The 18,070-nt window shown below is 41.3% G+C and overlaps 2 protein-coding genes and 1 pseudogene across 3 annotated transcripts in view; 1 reads left to right on the top strand and 2 right to left on the bottom strand.

Annotated features, from left to right (window-relative positions):
* Window positions 1-661: 661 nt before the first annotated feature.
* LOC307057107 (macrophage migration inhibitory factor-like) lies at window positions 662-3,212 on the top strand (annotated as a pseudogene). Its single transcript has 2 exons — window positions 662-684; window positions 1,319-3,212. The product of its transcript is annotated as a macrophage migration inhibitory factor-like (transcript).
* A 301-nt stretch (window positions 3,213-3,513) lies between these two features.
* On the bottom strand, window positions 3,514-7,714 carry LOC307053065 (alcohol dehydrogenase class-3; the record flags this gene model as incomplete). The annotated part of the gene is made up of 5 exons (XM_079704333.1): window positions 3,514-3,814; window positions 3,953-4,091; window positions 6,260-6,395; window positions 7,106-7,366; window positions 7,517-7,714. The coding sequence occupies 5 exons, from the start codon at window positions 7,712-7,714 to the stop codon at window positions 3,790-3,792; spliced, it is 759 nt and encodes a 252-aa protein (XP_079560459.1). The 3' UTR covers window positions 3,514-3,789.
* A 415-nt stretch (window positions 7,715-8,129) lies between these two features.
* LOC307057098 (alcohol dehydrogenase 6-like) overlaps window positions 8,130-18,070 on the bottom strand; it is a gene marked incomplete at both ends in the record, with an annotated part of 60,641 nt that continues 50,700 nt past the window's right edge. Inside the window, 3 exon segments of the mRNA XM_079710129.1 lie at window positions 8,130-8,208; window positions 10,097-10,184; window positions 11,057-11,125. Coding sequence (XP_079566255.1) covers window positions 8,130-8,208; window positions 10,097-10,184; window positions 11,057-11,125 — 236 coding nt within the window.

Here is an 18,070-nt window from a genome sequence, read left to right as displayed (position 1 = left end):
GGAATTCCAAGTCAGCCTGTATATGGACTGTCTTTTTACAGTGAACATCACTAGGTGGGTTAAATAGAAAGCAGAATAGCCCAACATGCTGAAAATGGAAAAGCAGGAAAGATTTGAAAAATGCCAAGTATACCAGCATTTTCACTGAAAAACAAAAAGCTGTTAAAAGATACATCCTAATATTGCAAAATTTTGGATCCTTAAATTAAAAAAAAATTTTTTTTACTAGGTTTCATGAAATATACAGCAGAGGTTAGCGACTTGTGTTAAAATTATATACCTTTTATCCAAGAAAGCAGTTTAAACATAACTTCAAAAAATTCCCGACAGTACTTCTAAGGTGGTAGACTCCTAATTTTGGACAACCAGGATAGATTTGCTGACACACACATAGTGAATGTTTTTTAGCCCTATGTTGTGTATGTTCTTCCAAAAAATATTTGGTTCTGCAATATACATAACAACTTAGATGCCATCCAAGAGGATGTATTAAAATTATCTTAACAAGAAATACTTTATACCTATAGTTCCATGTTCCAAGAATCTTTATATTAAGGATCTTGTAAAATTGATTCTTAATACTGGTGCTTTGAAAGAGACAATTGTGCTTTCAGCCAGGAAATGCTCATACTTGTTAAACTGAATTAGCTGGCTCAAGACTATGTACATGACTGTGACAGAAAAGTAAACTCCCTAATTGGCCAGCTACCAGAGTTGGAGTTACATTATTTTACTATCTTAAAATTATTTTCTCATTATTGGCGAACATAATGTTTGCCATTCTCATTCAAGTATAACTCATGTATGAGAAGAAAAATAAAGGGGAAAAATTATTAGTTCTCATCCATTATTACCCTATATACCCATTCTGTTACGGCAGTAATATACTTTGTTCCTGGAAGGCTGAGCTAAAACAAACCAGATTAAAGCACACTTCCTACAGCTAGGGTAGAGGCTATTTTTATTCTCCTGTTCTTCCAGTTCACCCAGAACAATAGGTTGGAGCCATCTGGGCCCCGCCCGACTGGGTCTCCAGCCCTCTAGGTAAAGTGAGACAAGCTAGGTCATACTGCCTAGTCCTTCAAATGCACCAGAGATCCAAAAAAGAAGTCCGGACCATAACTGCCACTTTTCCGGTTTTCAGTCAACTAAATATTGCTCTCTCAGGAACACAAACTTTGGGAGTAATTAAGCTACATCAGTCAAAAGAACTAAAACAAGAAAAAGCACATGGTTTCAATCCAACCAAAAGATGTGTATGTGCATGGCATATCTGATGTCCTGATACAAAAACAGTCTAAACTATGCCATGATGTAGAAAGAAGAAAAAGGCACAGAATAGGCGGGGCGCCGTCCACACGAGAGGAGAGTCGGTTGGTTCCTGTATCCCTATCCCCGCCTTCCTCGCCGTCCTGTCGATATTCCTGGAGAACACCAACGTGCCCCGCGCCTCTGTGCCGGACGGGCTCCTCTCCGATCTCACCCAGCAGCTGGCGCAGGCCACGGGCAAGCCGGCGCAGTACATCGCGGTGCACGTGGTCCCGGACCAGCTCCTGGCTTTCGGGGGCTCCAGCGAGCCGTGCGCGCTCTGCAGCCTGCATAGCATCGGCAAGATCGGCGGCGCGCAGAACCGCTCCGACAGCAAGCTGCTATGACGCCTGCGCGTCAGCCCGGGCAGGATCTACATCAACTACTACGACATGAACGCGGCCAACGTGGGCTGGAACGGCTCCACCGTCATCTGCACGTCGCGCTCCGGACTCCCAGGCCCGCAGCCCGCGCGCGGTTTTCCGCCCGCCCCGCCCCCAGCGACCCCACCTCCCGGGACGGAGAAATAAACGGTATGGAGAAGGGAAAAAAAAAAAAAAAAAAAAAGCACAGAATAGTGTTAATAGTACTCCTTTGTGTTAAAGTATATGTATAAATGCTATTCATAGAAACTTCTGGGAAGATACATAAACTGAATAGTGGTCACCTATTTTTTGGGGGGAGAGGGAAGTGTAGCTTTTCTTTCTCATGCAATTTTCTCTATTTGAATGTTCTAACTCTTGGATGTATTGCCTTCATGTATTTATTTTTGTGTTAATGGATCACCTGGATGGTAAGACGATGCATCATTTTCGTTTGCTTCTTTATTCTGCTCAGGGTAAAGAAGCCTAAATGTTACTTAGCAACAGCACCAGGAAAAGGCTGATAGATATGACTATATTAAAATAAAAATTAAGAAATATAAAATATATTAAAATATAAAACTTACAAAGGATTGGCATCTAGAATAAAGAACCCCTAAAAATTACTCAGAAAAAGAGAAGTAATCCAACAGAAAAATGGGCAAAGGATGTGAACAGATGCCTCACAAAAAAGGAAATACAAATGGCCAAAAGAATAAAAGACTTGGGACCTTCCTGGCGGTCCAGTGGTTAAGACTCTGCACTCCCAGTGCAGGGGGCTCAAGTTCCACCCCTGGTTGGGGAACTAAGATCCCACCATGCTGTGTGCCACGGCCAAAAAAAAAAAAAAAAAAAAAAAAAAGACTAGTCATTAAGGGAAATGCAAATTAAAGTCATTTCACACCCATCTGATTTGCAAAATGTCCAACCACATTTAAGAGCAATTTGACAATTTCTAGTAAGGTTTAAAATGTGTTTATCCTATGGTACACATCCTCCGTAACTAACGCACTGAGCACAATGTACAAGGATGTTCCACCACAGTGTTGTTAGCAATACAGAAACAATTTGGGCAACTACTATATGCCATCAACTGGAGACAGATAAATTATGGTAGTTCGTATAATTGACTACTACTGCACAGTACTAAAATTAATGTATGGGAGCATCACCTACAACAGGGATTAATCACAAAATAATGAGTGAAAAATGAAAGCTGCAGAATGAGACAGTATCAGGTTTAAAACATGTATGACGATACTGAAGACTAAAGGGTTTACGGATACGTGTAGTCAAAGTATGGCAATACGCATGGGAGTGTTAAACACCCGATTCTGGATGCGGACTATACCGCAGGAGAGGAAAGGCAAAGTGGTCTGGAAGAGTAAGATGTTAAGATTTGACAAAGTAAGTGCTGGAAATTTGGGTATTCAGTATCTAAATATTTTCCATATGCTTGAAATAGTTCAGAGTGACCAACAACACATATATACTTACTTAAGCTCAGAAGGTAGTTTCAGTGATGAACTTGTGGGCCAGATGTCATACTAGGAATTAGGAGTCTAAGTCTGAACAATGCATGGTACCGCCCACAAGAAGATAATCTCACAGAAGCAGATCTGGGTTCTGATTAACTGTGCCACTGCTGATTGGAGGAATCTGTTCTTCAGTAAATGGGCCTGAGACCCTTAAAAGTTAAGCGAAAGTTACGAAGGACAGTAGAAGACAAGGTTCAGATACTCACCACCACCCTTCTTCCTCCATCTTTCCTTATAAGAATGAAGATAATGGGGAGAGAAACCATGAGAAAGAATTTGACATACAACAGAGCTGACAACTTCCACACATATGCAGAAGTTCCTTTTATTATGTTAAAAATATTCCTTAATGAGCCAGCAATTATTTATGTGAAGAAGAGTCCAGAAAACAGACTTATGACAGTATTAGCCTTGTCCTTGATTAGACATTTATGAATTTATACAGAAAACATTATTCCCCAGTCAGTTAATGAAGGTCTAAGAAGCTGTGAACTTGAAAGAGCTCCTTCCTGCTTGTCTGGCTGCTCCAATCAGACCACAAGACTTAGTTACAAGGATGGAAGAATTTTTCTCTTTTGAATTTAAAGCTTTAAAACAGTTCGGATGCTGTAAGAGAAGAAAGCAATAAACAGGTTCTGAATGATTTCTTTGAAGACCACTAAAACTGTTTTTTTAACCCTTCTCCCTCCATAAACCCCAAATCATTACCACATTCTACACTACACAGCTAAAGAGAAAGCTCACCTCTTTCCTGCATGCAACAGTTCAAAGGCTTTGTTAATTTGGTCAAAAGGCAAATTGTGAGTCACAAATTCATCAATCTTAATTTTTTTGGACATATATTCAGACACCAACTTTGGGATGCTTTCTACACTCTTCCATCCTAAAAGAAATCATACATCTATTCATTAATTTTTCCAACAAATCTCTACAGTATGCTTATTACTTAGTGGGTGACAAAGACATTTAAGAGAATGAATTTTTTCACGAACTAAAGAGGAATGAAAAACTTCAAAATCAGCATAGAGAGGAAGAAGAAATGCACATCTTTAATTAAGAAAAAAGTAAATGCCTTTTGAGCACTTGCCTTTTTCTGTATTAAGGTTTACTAAAATCTCATTAAATCTTAATGGAGATTTTTAAACCATACAGGATAGAACTCTAGAAGTCTCAGAATAAGCTTATTTAAGTCCACAACAGCAAAGATTTCTGTAATCGTGAAATTCAAGGAAGAAAAAAACTGATGTGATACATGACTATTTCTGTGGTTTTAATTTCAACAATAAGGATACCATCTCAGAAGAGAAAACTGAAATTGAAAAGCAAAGTAGGTGATCTTTAGTTACAGGTTACGATTTTAAACAAAATCAGATCCTTCAATTTCTCACTTGTATTGAAAGCAGTAAACCAACAAAGAAGCCTTCCCACCTTTTAAACCAGGGAGTCTTTGGACCACATTTCAAATCTCTTTTGAGCCTTTCCCAAATCTCCCTTCTTGTGTCCTCTACCAGTTACCCTTTCCTTCCAAACTGCAGTGCTTTTTTTTCTCCTTTAAATCTCCTGGTAACTGAGACAACCACAGCCACTGCCATTCCCTAAACTAAAACTTCTGTTTACATTTGTGAGTCGTATTTTAGCAACACCCAGGGGGCCCCAAGGCTCCAGCTTATTTCCCAACAAGCAGGTGCTTGGATGAGGCTTCAGTGAGAGGTGACTACCAACCCCCCTGGCTCAGTCTCCCGGACGAAGAACACCCTTTCAAATACAGCTATGGACCCTGAGATGATGCCCCTGAGCTGCATGTATGGCTCTGAAAGTCTTTTCTAAAATACCCAAGTGCGGCATACATGTAGCGCTTTGGAAAAGAGGGGTTTAGTCAGCTTGACATTTGCCTTGACAAATTCTGTCGTATAAAGAAGGAGAACTGTGGCCAAACCCCTCATTTTTCATACTTTCCTAATCTTTTCTTCTGGCCTTGAAAAAAAAGCTGGCATAATATGAGGCGGGGGACACTTTGTTAAACATAGATCATTAAAAACTCATGCTATTAGAGAATGGACTTGAGGACACGGGGAGGGGGAAGGGTAAACTGGGACGAAGTGAGAGAGTGGCATGGACATATACACACTACCAAATGTAAAGTAGATAGCTCGTGGAAGCAGCCGCATAGCACAGGAGATCAGCTCCGTGCTTTGTGACCAACTAGAGGGGTGGGATAGGGAGGGTGGGAGGGAGACGAAAGAGGGTGGGGATATATGTATATGCATAGCTGATTCACTTTGTTATACAGCAGAAACTAACACAGCATTGTAAAGCAATTATACTCCAATAAAGATGTTAAAAAAAAAAAAGAAAGGCAAATTCTTGGGGAAAAAAAACCTCATGCTATGTAATTCTCTTTCCTTAGGAGGATGATAAGGATATAAATATATTTTTAAAAAATCTATGAAAAACTTTAGATTTCATTTATTCACAACAGTTGGGATATACAAACATGTTTTGATGTCTTTTCTCTTCTCTAGCTGAGCAACCTTGAAAAAGGTGGAAACTTTCTCAGCATTCTGCTGGTAGTTAGGCAACCCCAACCAACCATGTACTTTTAGGATCATACAAGGGAAAAATTATCAGTCTGGCAGCTTTTCAATTTTGTTGTAAGGTTTTGTCAAATTTAATATTTTCAGTTTAAGACTTAGTATTGGTTACTGCTGAAATCAGTACTATTCAGACGGAAGTATGATCACATCCAGGGATCACTGCATTCTCTGGAAAAATGAGTAAAAAATGCCAATAACCTATGTAAGTCTACAACATGGCACAGGGTGGCTGATACTGTTGTTTGCTTATCCTGTAACCAGCTTCTCACTCCTGACCTACCCTCAACTATTTCATTAACGGAATATTAATATTTTGTTCAATGTGTAAGAAGTAGCCTTGTGTTTCAGGAGAAGCTGAGCACCTCCCCCGTCCCAGGGGTAAATACTGAGTGGGATTAAAATTCTGCCAATGGAAGTAACAAAAGAGAAAATGTACTCATCTCATCCACCAAATTACCTCCAAAGGCAGTGCCTTTCCACGTGCGGCCTGTTACCAGCTGGAATGGACGAGTGGCAATTTCTTCACCTGAGGCAGCTACTCCAACCACCACGCTGACGCCCCAGCCTTTGTGGCAGGCCTCCAGCGCTGCTCTCTGCAGGCAAATCACAGAAGTCAGTGCATTGTGCTGAGAATATCTGCTTCCCCAGAAACTTCCAGGGGAGAGGGTGGTGGTACAGAGCTTTATTAGAAAAATGGCAACAAAACAACCAAAGTGAGTATTTAGTAAGTTTAATTTTATTGAACAATTTTAACAGGTATTTTAAAAAATTTACGAACTTGGCTCAACACTGACACAAACTGAAAGAATTTAAAGCTTTCATTTGTTATTTTAAAAAGTAAATCTTAGCTCAAAATTCTAAAGGCAGCAGGCAGAGAAGTAAGTTATACTTCTGCTGAGTGTCTACTTTATGTCAGGTACCTACGGTTACTATCTGCATTTTACACGAGGAAACAGGTTTAGAGAAGTTAAGTAGTTGCTCAAGGTCACTGAGTTAGTAAGTGGACATATATCTAATTCCAAAGCCCATGTTCTCTACAGCTGCATCATTTTGCCTTTTCATTTAATGAAACACACTCTGAGATTTAAGTGTACACTGAAAGGCAAAGAAACATTTCCCTTCATCTTTCCCTTGTATCATTTCCAATTTCTAGTTCAAGTAGTCATTTTCCCTTCTAATAATTCTTATCAGGGAATTCAAGACTTTTCCTTTCCAAAACAATTTTTGACCTTAATTAAGGAAATTACATTAAAAAAATCAGCCTCCCTCCCGCCCCACTTGGAATGAAGCCAAGCATACTCACCATGACTTTAACGTTACCAATACACTCAAAGGAATAGTCCACTCCCCCATCAGTCATCTCAACGAGCACTTCCTGGATAGGTTTACTGAAGTCCTGGGGGTTAATACACTCAGAGGCCCCAAACTCCTTAGCCCTTGTGAATTTATCTTTATTGATGTCCACACCAATGATCCGGGATGCACCAGCCACCTTACAGCCCATGATAACTGCCAATCCAACTCCTCCCAGGCCAAAGACAGCACAAGTAGAGCCAGGCTCCACCTAATAGTAAAGATAGTCTATAAGGTACTCATTTCACAAGAGTCAAGGAAATCATTAGGTTTCTTACTGTTTGGGCCAATTTCACTATTCCAGCAAGGCTTTGTTGTATGAAATTAGAAGGTGGATGCTAAAACCCAGGCCAACACTTACCTTGGCAGTGTTCACAGCAGCACCATAACCAGTTGAAATGCCACAACCCAGAAGGCAGACTTTATCCAAAGGGGCTAAAGGATCAATTTTAGCAACAGAGATATCAGCCACAACTGTGTATTCAGAAAATGTGCTGGTTCCCATGTAATGTAAAATTGTCTTTCCTTTACAAGTAAATCTGCTAGTGCCATCTGGCATTAATCCTTTCCCTTGAGTGACTCTAAAGAAAATAAAAAAGGAAGAAGGTGGGGTAGAATCAAGTTTCCTAAAATGCACAGGAAAAAGAAATCAATTTTAAAAATAATGACCAGTAAACAGAAGAATGTGCTAAGACCAAAAGTCTAATTTCTAATATATTCATTAATAATTTAGCACCTTTCAGCAATGCCTTATTAGGAAAACTTACAAAAGAATTATAATCTTACCTATCTTTTCCAACATTCAATATGCTTCTGGATTATACTGTCAGAGTACTGAAATAATTTTAACAGGTACAATTTATGGATCAGATGAAATGATTTTAAAATTCCATCATAAAACTCTGTGAGCAAATATAACTTCATAAAGCCAAAACCAGCATCTACACAGCAAAGATTACAAGCAACTATCCACATCAGCTGATGAAAGTAGATATCCACACTGGCTGATTTAGATCTTTCAGGAGGCCTATTTCAAAAGTGTAGCTCTCACCACTGATATGATACATGGTAACAAAAATTATTTTTGATATCCTAAATAGGTGATGTAACATCTTGCTTAGGAACATGGGCCCTAAAGGCAGACACACTTGTGCTCAAATCCCACGTGCTCCTGGGCAAGTGAATTAACTTTTGTGCCTTAGTTTCCTCACCAGAAAATCAGAGAAACCTATCTTTCTTAGACATTGCTATAAAGATCAAATGAGGTTATGTAAAGCATTAGCACTGTGCCTGGCACAGAGTGCTTAATATGTATGTTATTTTAACAAAAATAAACACTACAATTTGATGTACATTCTTGGACAAATCCTTTGGAATATATGTGAATAAATAAATATATATAGATGAAGAAAAATGGATTGCCTCTGGATTCAAGAATAAGTACATTTCCTTTGAGACAAAAACAAAAATATGATCCGAAACAAAGAACAAATAGTGACAAAGCTCTACCATAAATAACTTGTATCTTTATGAGAGCAAGTTAAGTTTGTTTAGCTCTGAATGTGAGAAATTGCTCCTGTCCCAGAAGAGTTTCTTGAACAAAAGGTGATATGGGATGTATTTTAAGCTTTGAAAGGACTTGTCCTTCTAAAAGGTTACAGACAGCCACAAAAAAACCTATTACTGTTATTATATATCTGACGTGTCAAAATTTTTTCAGACCGTGTTTGGAATTCCCTTTCAAAATGACTAGTTTTTTTTTTCTTTTTTTGGTTCTAGCTTTTTAACTGGATTTACGTGATAAAATAAATGGAACCTTATTTCCAAAAATAGAAACTAATCTTGTCAATGGCATTACAAAAAAAATGCAAAAAGAGATCTCCCAAACACTGCTGGTGGGAGTATATCCCATGACACAGCAATTTCAATCCTAGGGAAATACCCAAGAGAAAGTTGTGTATATCTCCATCAAGAGACACATATGAATGTTTATAGTGGCATTAATCACAACAGGTCCAAACTGGCAGCAACGTAAAATGTCCATGAACAGGAGAATGGATTAACAGTGATTATTTGGAATGGAATGTGAAAGAAACAAAAGAAAACCACTGATGCACAGAGCAACCTGGATACATCGCACAGACACTATGAATGAAGGAAGCCAGACGAAAGAGCACATATTGCGTAATTCTGTTCATATGAAGCTCTACAGTGAAAGATACCAAAATAGTGGTGAGCTTTGAGGGAGGCAGGTGTTGACTTGTATGGGACATGAAGAACTTTGTGGGCTGCTGGAAGCGTTCTCTATCTTGATCTGGGTGATGGTTATAACTATTAGGTGTGTATATGTATAAAAATTCATGGAGCTGTACACTTAAGATTTTGTACACTTTAATTACTTCATTATATGTTCTACTTCAATAAAAAAGACAAAAAAGGGGCGAACAGACACAAGATCTTAAATGCCTCGAAGTTCTTTAAGTTACCTTGCTACAATCAAATAACCACCTTTTCTGTGTCAAAAGGTTATGTTATCTCTTGTAGTCTTCCCAAAACCTTATGAGCTAAGTTTTATTACTTCGATTTCATGGACAATAAAATGGCTCATAAAAATGACTTCATTTAATTTCATAAGCATGTCCCTCCTTACTACATATTTTGGCAAATTTAGCCTAGTGTTATGGAAAGAGAACGGGTTCAGAAATTTGTGAGCTACCTCTTAACAGCTGATGATGCTGAGCACACCACTTAATTTCTGGGTCTAAATTTTCTCATCTATGAATATAGTGATAGCAATGATAATGACAGGTTGCCCTTAAGATGGAATGAAATAATTCATGTAAAATGCCCTGTATAAATTGCCACGTAATTACTTATTTTCATGATATGATCATGATTAGTGTTACCTCTTGTTTTAAGAATAAAACAAAAAGATACTAACCTTATCTTCTGGCAAAGGTTCGTTTTAGGATTTAGACAAAATTTGCACTCTCCACACTGTGGGATGTAAAGTGGGATGACAGTATCACCTGGAAAACAAATGCAAGGACATTATCCTGAATAGGTAGCATCTGATTCTAAATGAATCTATCAGCCCCTGCAAATTCCCACTTTTTTTTTAATTTAAAAAAATTATTTATTTATTTTTGGCTGCATTGGGTCTTCGTTGCTGTGTGCAGGCTTTGTCTAGTAGTGGCGAGCGGGGACTACTCTTCGTTGTGGTGCACGGGCTTCTCATCGTGGTGGCGTTTCTTGTTGCAGAGCACGGGCTCTAGGCCCGCGGGTTTCAGTAGTTGTGGCTCGCGGGCTCTAGAGCGCAGGCTCAGTAGCTGTGGCACACAGGCTTAGCTGCTCTGCAGCATGTGGGATCTTCCTGGACCAGGGCTCGAACCCTTGTCCCTTGCACTGGCAGGCAGATTCTTAACCACTGCTCCACCAGGGAAGTCCCCCAAATTCCCATTTGCAGCTTTGCAAAGTTAACAACTTTAAGACCTAGAACTTTACCTACATGACATCATTCAGACACTGCCTGACTATGCAAAAAATACAAGCTTCAAATTTTTGTCTAAGTGAAACTTTTAAAACAGTAAGTGGAGAACAAGGAGGTCATGTGCTTCAAAACACTGACTCAATGCATCTTCAAAAATTCTCGCTTAATTGGGCAAAATTTGCTTTGGAGATGTACTTAAACCATTTCAGATAAACAGCAGTCTGCATAATCAGAGAGAAAGAAACTCTCAAATATTTGTGCTTTCCAGATGAGGTGTATAAAATCAATCTTGACAACTTACTTAGGCGATAACTTATTCACAAATAAACAATGTATAATTTATCAGAAACATAATTTCCCTAGAGAAATAAGCCAAAATTGTAAAATAAGTGATTCAAATACTCTCCTTACCTGCCTTCAGCTTAGTAACTCCTTCACCGACACTTTCCACAATTCCAGCACCTTCATGTCCCAAGATGACTGGAAAACTCCCTTCGGGATCAGCCCCACTCAGGGTATAGGCATCAGTGTGGCAAACTGCAGTGGCAATAATCTAACAGGGTATTAAAGAGTGTCTAAGTGTGTGTGCATGCGATTCAGAGTGAGGCATAGGTGGAGGCACTTTTACTTTAATAACATATTTTATTGATTAGAAGATACAATTCTTTCATATTTTAACCTCTCTAAAATCAGCATATGCTTATACTCTATGGCATCTTAATTAGAACTGGCAGCATTTTCTTAGTGGTACTTAAAAGTAACAGTGCATTTATAGGCAATGAAACATGGTACATCTATTCTCCTTTTCAGTGCATGTTAGCAGGAGAAGGTAAACAAGGTGATGTTTCGGGCACTGTGCCTTCTGGTGTGGAGAGGAACACCACCTGTGTGCAAAAGCAGGTGGAGCCCATCTCACTGCTGGCCTCCTCCTAACTGTTGGGGAATGCGATTTCTAAAAAGGTATTGGCTATTTCTGAAATACGTCAGCCTGCTTGGTCTGGGCCAAAACTCAGAGCTTTCACTGGAACCAACTCCCCTTTTAGCAGCCACACACAATTTCTACTTAAATAAGCCCTTTATCCCGATTTCTCTAGCCTTCAAGCATCTCTCATTTTTCCAAACTACCAAAAGCACAGAAAGGAAAAGTCTTGGGGGTGTCTGTATTTATGCTTCTATGCTTCTCACAAATACATCTGATTACAATGTAACATTCTTAGCTGTTTGTTAGCAGTTTCCCAAGAAAGACTGCTGAACTCAGTGTGCCCCATACGTCTCATTTTAGTAGATCCAGGACCAACATTTTCTTTTTTAGTAGCAAAATCACAATCAGGCTGATTTCTGAGCTTAAAGAAAAACATACACACTAATCTAAGATTTCAGATTCCTGGGCCTGGGTTGAAAGGATCTGAAAAAGTTATTTGGCTCTGGCTTCTCGACCTGTTAAGTGTGACTCCTGGGAACATGAGAATTGGAGGTGGGATGGGGGAAGTATACTCCAATTCACAGCAAAAAACGCTTATTTTTTCTAGAGGTTAGTTTTATTCAATGTTCACTACTTTAAAGCACTGATTTTATATCAGAACAAGTACAGAGGAGAATGCCAGAATATCCAGCTGGCTGCCTTGTGCAATATGACTCTCTCCAGGGGTAACTTCAATTTCTCTGCCACAGCAGAGGTTGAGAAGCACTGGAATAATGAATCCCCTGAACCCTGGCCTTGTCTGCAAGGGTCAGTACATTTTAAAGCTCTCTTAGCAAGCTTACTTCACTTGCTTGTTGGTCTAATCAATTAGGAACCTCTTCCCAAATCTTATTTGAAGTTTCTTCTAACAATCCAAAGGCCATTTCTTTCTTCTTTTGTTTCTAATGTGTCATCATACATTTTAACTCATGGGATCAACAGAAAGGGGAGCATCCTACAAAGCCACCTTAAATCCAGGCTACAGAAGATAAACTGCAGTAATCCAATGATCCATGGAGAAGGCTGCTCAGCGCAACACCAAAGCTAAAAAGATGGAGAAGAGTGCTGCAAAGGTGAGAGGGATAAAATAAGAGGCTGTGATTCCAAGGTTGGATGACTTTCAATAACTTCTCCTTGACACTGTCCTTTGGGATTTCTCCTCTGCAGACCTCAGAGGACTCATCTATCCAGAGACCTAATTGTAAGCCTTTTTTTTCCCAGTGCCTTAGATGTTTCATTACCTTTATTCGAACTTCATGAGCCTTTGGGGGTGCCACCTCTATCTCCTCTATGGAGAGAGGCTTTCTAGCCTCCCAGGCAACCGCAGCCTTGCATTTGATAACCTGAAATGGGGAAAACAGAGCAAGATGTTTATCCTCCTGAACTAGTAACAAACTACTTATTAGTTAATTTAGATGCTGGTGAATGCTAATCTTAGAAAGTATATCACAATTCACAAAGATACATATAACTCTAAGTGATATGGAGCACTGTCTGGCACGTGTTTATACTTCGTATAAATGATATTCATTATAAAGATTTAATTGAGATGACCACATGAAGAAGTTTAATTCGGGAATTCCCTGAAAGTCCCGTGGTTAGAACTTGGCGCTTTCACTGCTGGGGCCCAGGTTCAATCCCTGTTCCAGGGAAACTAAGATCCCTGCAAACCGCATGGCCCACCCCCCATAAAAAAAATAAAGTTTCACTCATCAAATATTTAATGACCCTCTACAATGCATAAACAGGAGCTGGTTAACAATACAGGTTCCAAGAAAATCTGATTCAGCAGTCTGGGTACAGGGTCCAAGGAATCTGAATGCTTAAGATGTGCCCTACGAAATTCTTTTGCTCAGGCTGGTTTAAGTAACACTGGTTTAGTGCAAAACTGCACGGTGGGAAGGAGCGTAAGGAAAAGTATCAGAATGGGGGAATTTAAAAAAACCTACATCTATCCCTTTCAACTGTGCTATCCAACACAGTAGCCACTTGCCACGTGTGGCTTTTGAGCGCTTGAAAAATGGCCAGTCTGAACTGAGATAAGCTGTAAGTAGAAAATATACCCAGATTTTGAAGAGTTAGTATAAAAAAATTAAAATATTTCAATAATATTAAAAAAATATTGATTACATGTTGCGATAGTATTTTGACTACATTGGGTTAAGTTTTAATCCAATTTAATACCGTTTTATTGTGGCTAATAGAAAACTTAAAATTATCTATGTGACTCATACTGTATTTCTATAGTATAGTGCTACTTCAGAGTCTAGTCAGTACACTCCTCCTTTACCAGAGAATGAAGTGTAACGAGGAAGGTTTTGACTCGTTCACATAATGCTTATGAAACATGTTCACAGAATAAAGATTGCACTGGGTTTATAGGAGACAGACTCGAAAGCCAACAATTACAAAAAGTGTGATTTAAAGGGATAGGCACAAAGTGCTACAGAATGCAAAATGTGGAGACAGAGTGTAACTTTGGTTGGTGGGTTTGGGAAAGCGTCACTTTTAACTGGGATGCGGAAAGATGAGGAAGAGTTAGTTACATAAAGATAAAATATCTACATATAGAGTGACTGTGAATGGTGAATATGAAGCCCCTTATACAGTCCTTGACACAGTATAGCTCTGCAGAAATAAGGTGGTAGTTATTAGTAGCAAGAGAACAAAGAGTAGAGGAAAAGAACTGAACTATGTAGAAGGATGAGTGGCTTGTGTTAATTGGCGAGGCTGGAAATGATCACTTTTAAAATTAAAATGTAGATATTAAATCTGATCAATCAATCAATCTGGAAAAAAAAATTCATACACTGCATTAGAATCTTTTTTCACCTCAATGTACCATAAATCTCAAAACAAAACTCCGAAGGTAAAATTCAGAATACTAACAATGAAGTCACATATTCTAGAGGTCTGAAGCAACAAGAATAAATCATCCATAATCTGATCTTTTAAGTCCCTCCTCCACCCTTTTAAAGCAATGTGAAAGGAGTTTAACCTCTTCCTGTCAACGACAATTCTAAACAAAGCAAAGCCCCACGCTAAATCCACACGCAATTACTCTACTTCAACATCTGAACTATCACAGGAATTATAATTTTTCACATTCTCCGCTGAAGACACTTGGTAATAAGGCAAAAAACCTGCCAACTTGTTAAATCTGAAAGATCGTTTAGAATTTACCATTTCTATTCAAGTACAAATCTTTTTAGAAAATCTCGTTTGCAAAACATTAAAACAATCAGCAACTTTAGACGGATTAATCATATTACTCATATATTTCTGCCTTTATTGTCTAATGTGTATTTCCGGAACTTGCAATAATAGCCTGTGGCACAGGGTTCGGAACCCCGGCTCACTATGTTTAGTGTTATCACTAAGCACGACCAACCACTAAGCCTCAAGTTTTTGGTCTGTAAAATGGGCTACTACCTTGCACAGCTGTTATGTGAGGATTAAAGTAGGGTATGTATAAAGCTCTGGTGCCCAAGTGCTCCAAAACGTTACCGAAAGGGCCCTTAGGAGCCTTCCAAAAATACATTCCTTGGGGGCACAATAATAGCTCAATTATGAACAACTATCGTGAAAAACAGGCAACGTAGGGGTTAGGAGCACGGGCTCTGGCTGCAGCTTTGCCACCTGAAAGTATGGCCCCGGGCAAGTTACTTATTTTTGTGTACGCAAGGCGTGGCGGCCCCTAAGCCACCCCCAGGACACCAGGCTAGAGACCGACTCCCCCCCCACCTCCACTCTCCGGTTCTCCCCACCTCCACCCCGCTTCGGCTGCCCCAGAAAGAAGCAGCAAAAACCCTCCCACGAACGGAGCCAAAACAAAGCTTCCTCCCTCCCTTCTTGCTGAACCGCTCGCCCGAAGCCCCGTTTCAGCTCCGGCAGCCGGAGGCCGTCTCCGGGCCAAGCCCCGCGCGTCTCCCCCTCACCTCCTGACTACCCACCCCGGCCCCCCTGACCCCCCACCCCCGGTCAGAGGCCCGGTCCTGCTCCATGGTTTCCCTCCCTCCCTTCCTTTTCTGGACTCAGCCAGCGTAGCAGCTGACAATACCTGGCTCGCCATCTCCTCGGATTCCGGTCAGCGCGAAGCGAGGACTCGGGAGGGGGTCCCACCACAACGAAAGATCGAGGATGTGGGCGGGGCGTGCGTCCGGCTGGGTCCCGACTGCGCCGGGGAGAGCGTGAAGGCGGGGTTTGCGGGGGTCGGGACGTGAGGGGCGGGGCCTGCGGTGCGGCCCGGCCAACGCGCCAGCGGAGGCCCAGGTGGTCTCGCTGGGAGCTGCAGGGGTTTCAAGGAGGCTGGTTGGCGGCGGCCGCTTCGTGAGCCACGTGACAGGCTCCCTGCACTATATCTGTCAGGAAAGGGTTTCCCCGTGTGACTGTAGCCCAGGCAGCGTCGATAAAGATTACAAAGGAGAGTTGTGGAAGGTGAGAACCCAGGAATTAAATTCTCTGGAAGCATGTGAGAAACCGTGAGAGCACTGCAGTGTCTTTGTGCTCCTTCTACACACTTTGTGGGCACATCTTGAGGGCGCAAGGCGAGTAAGGTGCAGTTGTTCGAGGGAGTCTCCGTCAGCTGAGCTGTGCGGAGAAGGATAAAGGGCACCCCCCAAACGGAGGCGCCTTCAGGAAACTTCCCAGCGTCAACTTGAAAAAAAAACGCGCAAGGGATGACCAGTGACTTTATTCAGTGTCCTGCTGGGGACTGTGGCGTGGGAGACAGCCTCTCAGATAGCTCAGAAGAGTTGTCTTGGGAGGCCAGTAGATATGTGATTTGGAGGAGGGAGGTCCATGTAATCCAGCGTGTTATCTCCTAGAAGGTTATTGCTAGTTCCGAGGAACAGGTATCTTTTTTCGGGCCTCTCACTATTGTGGCCTCTCCCGTTGCGGAGCACAGGCTCCGGACGCGCAGGCTCAGCGGCCATGGCTCACGGGCCCAGCCGCTCCGCGGCACGCGGGATCCTCCCGGACTGGGGCACGAACCCATGTCCCCTGCTTCGGCAGGCGGACTGTCAACCACTGCGCCACCAGGGAAGCCCCAGGTATCTTAAGTGAATGGTTTTCGTGCATGGGAAGGTGTGAGAATCCAGGTTCATAAAAAAAGTTTCTCTTGAAAAATACTTCTCACTATCTAAGGGCCTGTTTCTCCTGTTTTCCCAGAGCACGGAGTGCCACTTCCCTGATCTTCACCCTGAATTCCTTTCAGGGTGCACTGTAGGTCAGCGACTGCAGTGGCCAGTGACTCAGTCCTTGCAGAACTGGATGGTGGGCAACATCCTTCATTTTACACCAGGCTCCTATGCCAGCTGCTGCTGAAGGGTGAGTAGGATTTCTGATGGTGGTCGATAGGACATGGGGAGAGAACTGTGAGGAGAAGGGGGCAGGGAAAAACCTCTGAAACATGGATGCATTTGATGTGTTTTAAGAGTGGACCAGAGTGTAGAGAGAGGGAGGCTGAAGTGTTTGCCAGTTTACTCTTAAACTCTGTCATGGATGCTGAGTTTTATTAAAATGGCTCTACTGAACAGACCACTCTTCTTCCTTGCTGCTCAGTCTTTTTAATGGCTTTTTTTTTTTTTTTTTTTTTTTTTTGCGATACGCGGGCCTCTCACTGTTGTGGCCTCTCCCCTTGCGGAGCACAGGCTCCGGACGCGCAGGCTCAGCGGCCATGGCTCACGGGCCCAGCCGCTCCGCAGCATGTGGGATCTTCCCGGACCGGGGCACGAACCCCTGTCCCCTGCATCGGCAGGCGGACTCTCAACCACTGCGCCACCAGGGAAGCCCTTTAATGGCTTTTTAATGGCTCCTTTCCCTCAGTATATACCTTAAGGGTTAGTGCTCCCAAAAAGTTTGTCCGAAGTCTTTCCTTTCACTCCACCCACTCATCTACACCATGGCTTTTAACTTCTATTTATATAAGGACCACTTCTAGATTATGAATCAGGATGGCTCCCAGTAAACTCCAGACTTGGGCACACAACTGCCTTCTAGACCTCTGCCTCCATTAGGATATCTCACAATTATCTCAGACGCAACTTGTCCCAAACTCATCCTGTCATCCTTTTTCCTTAAAGGTGCTCTTTTTTCTGTCTTTGTGTGGATCACTGAAGGACCAAGACCTAATCATAAGACTACAGAAACCTTCCCCTTCTCCTACACCTTACCATTATGTTACTAAAGGCCTATTTACCACCTTTTTACCCAATAAGTATATCATATGTGCCTTTCAACAAAAAATAACAAGGTGTACTAAAAGGCAAGAAACACAGTTTGAAGAGACAGAGCAAGCATTAGAACCAGACTTTGATATTGCAGTGATGTTGACATTATCAGGAATTTAAAATAACTATGATTAATATGCTAAGGGCTCTAATGGAAAAAATAGACAATATGCAAGAACAGTTGGATAATGTAAGCAGAAAGATGGAAATTCTAAGAAAGAAACAAAAAGAAAT

Source organism: Hyperoodon ampullatus (genome assembly GCF_949752795.1).
Source record: "Hyperoodon ampullatus genome assembly, chromosome: 1".
Classification (NCBI taxonomy): Eukaryota; Metazoa; Chordata; class Mammalia; order Artiodactyla; family Ziphiidae; genus Hyperoodon; species Hyperoodon ampullatus.
Note: the sequence above shows the minus strand (reverse complement) of the source record. Positions and strands in the feature narration are given on the sequence as shown.